The sequence below is a fragment of the Pagrus pagrus genome (assembly GCF_965226575.1).
Source record: "Pagrus pagrus genome assembly, chromosome: 13".
Lineage (NCBI taxonomy): Eukaryota > Metazoa > Chordata > Actinopteri > Spariformes > Sparidae > Pagrus > Pagrus pagrus.
In genome coordinates this window covers 11371155-11381406 of record NC_140197.1, presented here as the reverse complement: position 1 = coordinate 11381406, position 10252 = coordinate 11371155, and the positions used below count along the sequence as shown (strand labels likewise).

The 10252-nt window shown below is 41.9% G+C and overlaps 1 protein-coding gene across 3 annotated transcripts; it reads left to right on the top strand.

The window, feature by feature from the left end:
* The first annotated feature begins 1422 nt into the window (after window positions 1–1422).
* LOC311268340 (putative ATP-dependent RNA helicase DDX17) lies at window positions 1423–10220 on the top strand. 3 transcript variants are annotated; one of them, XM_084371939.1, is made up of 13 exons: window positions 1423–2110; window positions 2333–2468; window positions 2610–2706; window positions 2794–2927; window positions 3040–3105; window positions 3252–3393; window positions 3552–3712; window positions 3900–4072; window positions 4266–4376; window positions 4677–4738; window positions 4841–4900; window positions 8335–8571; window positions 8842–10220. In XM_084371939.1, the coding sequence occupies exons 1-13, from the start codon at window positions 2061–2063 to the stop codon at window positions 9321–9323; spliced, it is 1911 nt and encodes a 636-aa protein (XP_084228065.1). In that variant the 5' UTR covers window positions 1423–2060; the 3' UTR covers window positions 9324–10220. The 3 variants fall into 3 exon arrangements, with proteins under 3 accessions (XP_084228065.1, XP_084228064.1, XP_084228063.1); XM_084371938.1 differs by having other exon boundaries at window positions 2312–2468; XM_084371937.1 differs by having other exon boundaries at window positions 1642–2110; window positions 2309–2468.
* The last annotated feature ends 32 nt before the right edge of the window (window positions 10221–10252 follow it).

Here is a 10252-nt window from a genome sequence, read left to right as displayed (position 1 = left end):
CTATCTATTTTGATAGATAACACTGTAGAAATACCTAGGAGCATCCAGAGAAATAGAAATCCCTGTAGTCAGCAGTGGTAGACGGTAAGTAACTGTATTCACTGAAGTGCTGAAGTTTAGCTCCAACTCCACTGGCTACAACATTAAAATGCTGCATATATGTTAATAGATCCATAAATAACAAGGACCATTTCCCTGCTGTGTACTTTTTATTTTAAAGGTACATTTTGCTGCAAATTCTGATGTACTATCAATTATAACAAAACAAAAATAACAATTTGGAAACCAGACTGTTGCTTGTAATTAATTTTTTTACACTGTCACAAAGGATAACAAGAAAATACTTGTTACACTACTGGAGTAATACAGTCCACTTGAATCCTGCAGTATTCTCTTTGTCAAAATAACTTTATATTTGGTGTTGACTGAATATTAGGAGCTCCCCTCATCGTAAATGATAAAGAATTAATTAACTTTTAAGTTATTAATAGTTTTCCATCCTGTGAAAGTAGCAGAAGTGAATACAAGTACTGAATACCATTTAAAATGTGTTCTAGACAGTTGTTTATAAAGCTTTATTATTTATTTGTTTTAAAAAGTGGTCCAACCGCAAATACCATCTAGTCTTGCCTTTTCATACCAAAGTATGTAAAGTAAGTGTATTTTAAATGTGTTGTTTAAGGGGCACTATGAAGTTTTGGAGAAGAAATTCAAAAACTTTAATTTTACAATAATGAATTTTAATACTTACAATAATGATCTTATATGATTTTATCCATAACTGAACAAACAAGCTTTTCTCAGAGGAAAATAAGGTCTGTTTGAAGCTAGAAAGGTGGCGGGTCCGCCAAATATAAACAAAGGAAAACCCTATGAAATTGTGTTCTACTTTAAAAGACAGTTTGTTTATGAAAAAAAAAATCAGTCAGTGAAGTCTTCTGAATAAATTTCCTCCCAACAACATAGTCTTATTATTAAAAGGAAGTGAAAAGGTATTTGTTTAAATATATGCAATGCTCCTTTTTTGTCTTACGTGCTGGAGGGCTTGTCCCTACCTGTGATTGATTATCAGCAGCTGGCAGGCTGCCAAACTGGCGAGAGAAAGTAAACAAACTTGTGCTGTTGCCTACATGTGCTGTATGGGCCAACAACACTGTCAGTGCCACGAACAGAAGAGTAAAGACTACTCTACAGACCGACGCAACATTTGCATGTATGTTTAAATACTGCTCGATATGCCGCAGCTGCCAGCTAATAAGCTCTCGAGTCATCTGTTTGTACGCTAGTTCAACAAGTACAGGCCAAGACGCGTGTTCGTGGTTGTCACATGGATAAAAAGGAGACTGGAACACGAAAGCTATTGTGCATTGTTGTTGGACGTCTGAGGCTGTTGTGTAACAGGTTGCTGTCAGTGTGACCGGAGGCTGACGCAGGATTTAATTGGCTATATCACAACAAGACATCCATTTACATACTACACAAATGGGAGGCGCCAGCATGAAACCAAAAATATAGAATATGAATTTCTCCTTTTTGGTTCCTAATACTTCTCAAAGGAGGACACAAGAGAAGAGATTAACTGGCCATACGCTATGCTGTAAGAGACGGAAAAAAGCACGTTTGTTTTCGAGATGCACGTGAGATGTCAATCATACTTGGGGGCGGGGCTTCTCAGGCAGCAGTGACTTCCGCTCGCCGGCTGTGCGCTATGCTAACAACAACAACAACAACAACAACACAACAGTACACCTTGCACCGTCTTGTTATTGTGTCAGAATTTAGGTTTAACTACGTCCCACCGAAAACACAGCGCGGCTTAATGTTTAACTTTTCAACAAGCCTACAAGTAAGCAACGGTTTCTTTATTCAGCCAGGCTTCTAAGGTAACGTTGACGTTAGCATTTGGCTGAAATAAGTAACGCTGCGGTGGTTTTCAAGCAAGGCCAGAGACGGCAAAGACAAGCGAAAGCCAGGTCACCTCTCCGAGAGACCGGTCCACTGAGCTAAAGACAACATAAAATAACCACTCCATCCTTCAGAGAAGAGCGTGTGTCCTCAAAATGAGAGGTTCGTACGGAGACAGAGATCGAGACCGTGGCCGTGACAGAAGGTAAGCAGCCAAGTCAGAACAGTCCATTTGCATGCAAGCTAACGTTAGCCCGAACCGTTAGTGTAGTTGTCATTGTAAAAGGCTTTGATGAGATTATTGCAATTAACAGTCATAGCAGATATAATGCTATATTAATCATATACCAGGTCAGAAAACTCTTACACCTAGCTACACAATGCGTGTCTTGATATGTTGTAGCAGCCCTCGTTTTGGGTCCAGCAGAAGCGGCCCACCACCGGGTAGAAAATTCGGGAACCCCGGGGACCGTTTACGCAAGAAGAGATGGGACCTGGATGAGCTTCCCAAATTCGAGAAGAACTTCTACAGTGAACATCCAGAAGTGCAGCGAATGAGCCAGGTAGTCCTGAGTCTGATCATCTGATGCATGCAAACATTTATTTTGGGTATGGAAAGAGAGACTGCAGTGTGATAAACTACTGTACTCTTATGTTTAGTCTGTGTTGGTTTGAGAAACTCAGTCCTTGTCTTTTGTTTTCAGTATGATGTTGAAGAGTATCGCAGGAAGAAAGAAATCACAGTTCGAGGCTCTGGCTGCCCAAAGCCCCTCACCAATTTTCATCAGGCACAGTATCCCCGTAAGCAAAACTGGGTAGCTAACAACTACTAAACTAAATCAGTTGTTACAGAATAAACTAGAATATCTGTTCTGCCTCTCCTTCTAGAATATGTAATGGATGTCCTGATGCAGCAGAATTTCAAGGAGCCCACAGCCATTCAGGCTCAAGGTTTCCCTCTGGCTCTCAGCGGTAGAGACATGGTGGGCATTGCTCAGACTGGCTCTGGGAAGACTTTATCGGTGAGACGCATATCTTCTTCTACCCCTGCACTTGCAAAATTGAATACATAACTTACTGGTGAAATGCACAGCAGCAGAATCAACTGACCTCTCCCCTTTTTTCTTTCAACAGTATCTCCTGCCTGCCATTGTGCACATCAATCATCAGCCCTACTTGGAGCGCGGGGATGGACCCATTGTACGTGAAGGAATACACTAATCACTGAGTAGTCTGCTTTGGGCTATCAGAGTGTACAAGAAAGATGTTAAAGCTGTCTTAATGCAACATTGAATGTCTAGTAAGCTAACAGTGGATTGTTATGGTATTGCATGTGTGCTCTGCAGTGCTTGGTTCTGGCCCCCACAAGAGAACTGGCGCAGCAGGTCCAGCAGGTGGCATATGATTATGGAAAGTCATCCCGCATCAAAAGCACTTGTGTGTATGGGGGTGCCCCCAAAGGACCTCAAATCCGAGACCTAGAGAGAGGTGAGGGTAATTTTATGTTTGGATTAATGTTGTTTGGTTTCGTTTTTTTATTGTCCAAGTCAGCTTAAGAAATTGTTTTCCAACTGAAATCGACATCGGATTTGTCTGTCATTTATGTTGTGTGAGTTTAATCAATTATGCAACACACTGAAACATAGGTGTTGAGATCTGCATTGCCACTCCGGGTCGTCTGATTGACTTCCTTGAGGCTGGAAAGACCAACCTGCGACGCTGCACATATTTAGTTCTTGATGAAGCAGACCGCATGCTGGACATGGGCTTTGAGCCACAGATTCGCAAGATTGTGGACCAGATCAGGGTAAAGCTAATACACTGGTATTTGTTTTTTGTACAAAATGTATTTTTAATGTATGTGAGTGCTTGTCTTTAAGCATCAAAGAAAACTCTGATCTGATAGCTTATGCTTTGTGTTATTGTGAAATGAAGCAGTTATTTTAGTATTGGTCCTTACTTTTCTCTGTTCATTTTGTGTGTTCTCTGCCCAGCCTGACAGACAGACCCTGATGTGGAGCGCTACTTGGCCTAAAGAGGTTCGCCAGCTGGCAGAGGACTTTCTGAAAGACTATGTCCAAATCAATGTTGGAGCGCTAGAACTCAGCGCCAACCACAACATCCTTCAGATTGTTGATGTCTGTATGGAGAATGAGAAGGACCACAAGTAAGAGGCTTGTCACATAGCAGATCTTTTGTTTTCAGTTTTGGTTTATCACAGATTGTTTGGTTTGTACTGTTAAGGGCCCCTCCTCTGTTGTAATTGTTTCTGTTATACTATATGCCATTCCTGTCCCCTTTAAATCCTTAATTTAATGATTGTGGCCTTTAAATATTATGTGTTTGTTTTCTTTCTGAAGGTTAATCCAGCTGATGGAAGAGATCATGGCTGAGAAAGAGAACAAAACCATCATCTTCGTGGAGACCAAGAAACGATGTGACGATCTCACACGCAGGATGAGACGTGATGGGTGAGTACATGAATGTGGTGTGAATACACTCCTACAAAAGGAAAAAAAAAAAGACTTTTACACCAAAATTAACCAGTTTTTTTTTTTGTGGTCCTGTACAGTTTTGTTTGTGCAATCTTTATGATGCAAGATCTTATCATGACCATGTTCATTCTGTTGTTGACCAAGAGGTTTTGGGAACAGGAAGGAGTGCACTTCCTTTTGGGGATTAAGAATGCATCATTTTACTCAGTCATAGTGATACTAACTGGTTAAATATACATGGTCATTTATATGAAAGATTGCTCGTTTCTTTTTTAGGTGGCCAGCGATGTGCATTCATGGCGACAAGAGCCAGCCAGAGAGGGACTGGGTGTTAACAGGTACAACAAACAGAATGACATTTGAACAGCAGTATTGTTCCCTTTTGCTTTTTGAAGATGATGTTCAGCTCCTAATGATGTATTCTTTGTCTGGTGTTGCAGAGTTTCGTAGCGGCAAAGCTCCCATCCTCATCGCTACTGACGTGGCCTCGCGTGGTTTGGGTATGTCCTGTGTGCTCAAGTGCATAGCAAAAATATTCCTCTGTATAACTACACATACACACAAGCTATTTGACCACTTAATATACAGGATAATGGAAATGTAATAACGACAACAATGGTCAAAATATAATGATCAGACTCTTCACTGTATGTTTATTATTGGTAGATTTATGATCAAAGGTCAAACACAAATACATACAGATTTGCTTTTCTTTCAAAGTGTGTATGCTTCTCAGATAAAGATATATCTAAGAAGTATATCATGTTTAACGTGGGTTTCCTGTAAAGATTGAAGCCACTTTGCTCTATTGACACAGAAAAACACTGAGCATAGGAATGATGTTGAATAAAGTGTGAAGATGTAAGGGGTGAGGCTAGTGAAGCAGCCCCTTACAGGATGGCAATCAACCTTTAACCTAATTCTATGTTTCATTTGTTTTTCTTTTCATTTTGTTTTTGTTTGTTGTTTCCAAGTCTCTCCTCCGGCAACTAGAAGCACACAGGCCCTCGGGAGCCTGCAGCCGGACCTAGGCATGACAAATCGAAAGCTGACTTGGGGAGAGTGACGGCCTGATTAATCAGTCCCACACAGCCAACTCCACTGAAAACCTAGAACAGAGCCCACAAACAAAACTCTCCCCCCTTCCAGGACACTGGCTGCCTGGGTGACGAGGGGTGGAGGCAAGCGCGGGGTGCTGCTGGGCTTCCAAATTTGATCGTAGGGTCGGGGGCGGCCGTCAGGCAAGAGGGCGAAGAGGGGGGTATGGAGGAGGGTGGGCTCCCCTCAGCCATGCCATCATCACAGTGATGCACCACAGCATTTGTTGCTGACTAAATTCACTAAGAGACTTTGTATAAAAGTTTTCAATATCTGTCCAATTATTCTGATGGGATATGGATTAAGAAAACCTTCCTGTACAGTCCCTGAGGAGATGCATTTCCATTCCCAATAACAAACTTTGGACTGCAAATTTTTTTTTTTGCCTAAATTGGTCCTGCAGATAACTCACTTTGATAGATGATACTTAAGATACAAGTGGTGCATTACAAGGAGACAGAGAAAGACAACGGCCAGGAAGTGAGCAGCCAAAGCCGGGTATGGACGGCGATGCTGGAGGCTCCCCTCTGAACTGCCCCCTGATGCCAGCCCCTGACCACCCCCCACCACTGGCTGTGCCGGCCGGCCTCTCCCTCTGCGGACGTCATGTCTGGTCCTGGCTGGCAGGAATCCTGGCCTGGAGGAGCCACCTCTCTATAATCGATTTCCCTCACTTTCTGTCCTTTCTCTCACTCTATATCTCTGCCTTTCTCACACATCATCTCCATTTTTATCCGGCTCCCCCTTTTGCTAATTTCCTAAATGTTTTCTTCTTTTTCTCATTCTTCCTTTTTTCTCTCTTCAACCTCCTATCTAGGTTTCCTCTTATCTTCTTGTTTTCTTTAAACCATTTCTGACCTGTCCTTTTTGTCCCTTTTCCCCCCTTTCCCCCAAATCCTACTGTGTCTTGCTTTCAACCCCCTTTGTTTTTAACACTTTTGCCATTTTTTCTTTGTTTACATTATACCTGACTCACCAGTCCAGTCACTGGCTCTTGATGACTTGCTAAATCTCTTCATATGGACCAAAAAAAATGTCAGGACTTAAATTCCCTGACAGAGCCCAATCTCTGATCCTTTAGTCAAAACATCTACATGTCCTCGACTTAGTGTCTGTTTCTTGTTACTGAACTTGAAAAGCTGGGCTTGTTGATATCACTGCCATTGGAAGTGACCAGGGAGGCATTTGGAACAAGCCACACCAATCATATACCATCAAAGCCCTTAAGTAGCTGAGGCTGCTACCCACTAATGTAGGAGATGGCAGTTAGTTGTTCTTAGAAGGATGTAAGTGTTTACATAAAAGAATCAAGTAGGCCCCCTATACATGACATGAAGGACAGAGATAAGACTAGTGTAGGACCACATCCCAGCGTAGTCCAGCTGCAGCTCTAGCTCAGACAGTTTCCAGCTTTGGGAGTGTTGTGGAGGAGTGGCGAGGCGGGAGAAGGGACTACTTTTGTCCTGTGTGCTCTCCTCCTACCCCTGCAGACCTCCCAGGATTGGGTGATGGGTAGGGGTAACATTGTAAGCCATCACTAAATCTCTGATACAGGGTAAGTACTGTACCTCAACCCCCCCCTCCCCATTTTCTCCTCCACCAGCCTTCCATCACTGTGCTTCCAATACAAGACTTGTTTTTCCTCTAATCAGCAGTGTTTTCTGAGCCCTTTGTCATCTGTAATGAGAAACAGACTTTTGATTTGTTTTGAACAGAATTTTTCTTCTCAAAGACAATAACTTGATCTCATTTGATTCTTAAATTTAAATCATTAATTAGTTCGTTAGACTGCAGAGTTTGTATTTTAGCCTCCCTGCCAGCGACAGCTGCTGCTATGTTTTCAGGTTGTGTGTCCATCCGTACCATTCTAGTGAACGAGATGACTCAGGAACATCTTGAGGGAGTTTCTTCAAACTTAGCACAAATGTCCACTAAGACTCAAAGTAGAACTGATTAGAATTTGGTGATCACTGTGACCTCACCATAACTCAAGAATTCATATGCTACTTAGGACTGAATTAGGTAATGCTTTATGAACACTTTAGGTGCTTGTAATAAGTATTAGGTAATAGGAAATAAGACCCTTATAAGTACTGATAAGGTACTAATGGTATAATAAATTTGTCTATGCCTATAAGAAACTTGAGATTTTATAGATGGACACTACATATAGTATATGAGTCGGGACAGACGTGGATAAAGTTCAATTTGGACTAGTTGGCGGAGGCATACAACTGTGAGGCAAAAATAATATTTTTTTGCAAAAGAATCTATTTGATTCTTATACTTTAACCATTAATCAGCGAGACCTTTCATTCTGCTGAATCTGCCTTGTGCACAAAGATCACATGCTAGGTTTTATTTTGGGATCATTTGCCTCTTAAATTTTGTTTTTCCCTGTGTAAATTTTACTTAATATTTTCCAAATTATTCAGCAACCACTAACTTTTTTTCTTTACTTAGTTCAGTTCTGTAACGTTGGCTGTACCCAAACTTAGTTGCATGTGTGCAAGTACTTTATTAGTCTATGAGATTATTGAGCCCTTTTTTGTAATTAGCATGGTAAGTAAATCAATGTTCTAATTGTGTACAAATAGCTGATACTTAAACAGGTAAGTGATGCTTTCAGAAGATGGTTGGTGTCTTGGAGGTATTGTCTGTCTAAAAATTCAGTTGCAGAAGTACAAAACTTAAAAATGATGAATGGAGTAGATTGATTGATTCATTTCTCAGCCATTGTTAGTGTTGTTCTCACTTGTGTTTCTGTCTTTTCCGTCCCTGTTACTGGTCCCATCACACCATCCCCCTCAACCCTACCACTGCCTCAAATGTCAAGATGTGGAGGATGTCAAGTTTGTCATCAATTATGACTATCCCAACTCTTCGGAGGACTACATCCATCGAATAGGTCGTACGGCCCGCAGCACCAACAAAGGCACTGCCTACACCTTCTTCACTCCAGGGAACATCCGCCAGGCCCGCGAGCTGATCCGGGTGCTGGAGGAGGCCCGACAGGCCATCAATCCAAAGCTACTGCAGCTGGTCGATACTGGACGTGGAGGAGGCGGAGGAGGTAAGGGACCAGCTCAGCATTGCAACAGGTCATGAAATAGTCACAAAATGTTATCAAAAGGAATTTAACTTTTTTTTTGTGACGATACGACTGTGGAATGGAAAATTCTGTCCATGCACAGGAATATCATTGATTACATTTTGCGCTGTTCACAAATGTTCTTTTGTGAGGTGTTTGTGTTTTATCCCATAAACAAGTAGCTGCTAGTAGATGGCAAGTAGCTGCTAGCAGATGGCAATTTGACCACCCCCTTTTATCCTGTATTTCCAGGTGGCCGTCCCCGTTTCCGTGGCAGCAATTCGAACAATCCCAACCTGATGTACCAGGACGAGTGTGACAGACGAATGCGTTCTGTGGGTGGGAGCAGCAACACCAAGGACAGCCGTAGTGGCAGCAGCTATGGCCGTGACAGCCGAGATAACCGTGGAGGAAGCAGCCGGGACGGGGAGCGCTCCTCTTCCTCGTCCTCCTCCTCTTACAGAGATCGCAGCAGCAGGGACGGAGGGCGAAGCCACAGCTCAAGCTCCAACTCATACGACCAGTACCAGAATAACAACAGCAGCAGCAGCAGCAGTCAGTACAGCAGCTCCAGGGCCAGCTCTGGGTCGGGAGGTGGTGGAGTGGGGCAGGCCCAGCCTCCTTCATCGGGCCCCCAGCCTCTAATGGCCCAGCAGTTCAACCTTCCACAGCCCATGGTGGGCCTGATGGGGCACTCACCATTTCAGTTTGTTTCTCCATCAAGCAGAAAGTAATGTCAGTCACAAATACAGCACAACACAGTCTCAAAATTAATGAGAATCTTGATTTTAGAGGGTTTAGTCCTCAGTAGTTGACCACTCTAACATCAACATGACATTTGTTAGCTTGTTAAGGTTGCAACACATCAGTGCATTGTGTTTTTAGACTTCATCATTTCTATAAATCAAGACACGACAACATTTAAACTGGTTCCCAGTTTTTTTAAGTGGTCAACCCGTTATGTTTTTTACTTTTTCTTTGAAGTCAAATTAATCACTGGTAATTCTATTGTTTGACAGAAACTTGTCTGTGTCATTTGACCAAGTTTGTTTTGAAAAATCTTTTCGTACAAAGGTGCTGTTTTTGTATTGTGATCCTCTGTGAGCTGCTTCAGAGGATTTATAGAGAATCTGCTTCTCCTTTTAGCTGTATCAAAGGTAGGTGCTGAAGGTAATTCTTGTATACAACATTTGTTTCTGTTTTAGGTTCAATATCTATATTTTGTTTCTGAAACTTAATATGCTCAATCTATTTGAAATGATAAAAGAAGAAACTTAGAGATCCTTGTGTATCTGAGCAAAACTAGGTTTAAAAATGTTTTTCTATACAGGTATTTCCTACTTTGCAAGATTTACTTTGAAATTTATCTTGATTTCATAGCATTGATTTTATTTTGGGCCATATAGAGGCAACTCTGCAGGGGCTTTGTGAAGCCATGGCAGCAGTTAATGTCACATGCATGTAAAGGAACTTTGCCTAAACAAGTTTGTTTACTGACAAATCAGACCAAGTGAGATCACAGTATTCAGTTAATCAGCAGTGTGGTCAAGTCTGCAGCAGTGACAGTTGAGATTTTCTTGGCAAGTGGAATGTCCCTTTTTACAGTTTATTTAATAAAGCTCGTCAGTGTATTATTGTGTACTGTTTCAATCATTGACACTAA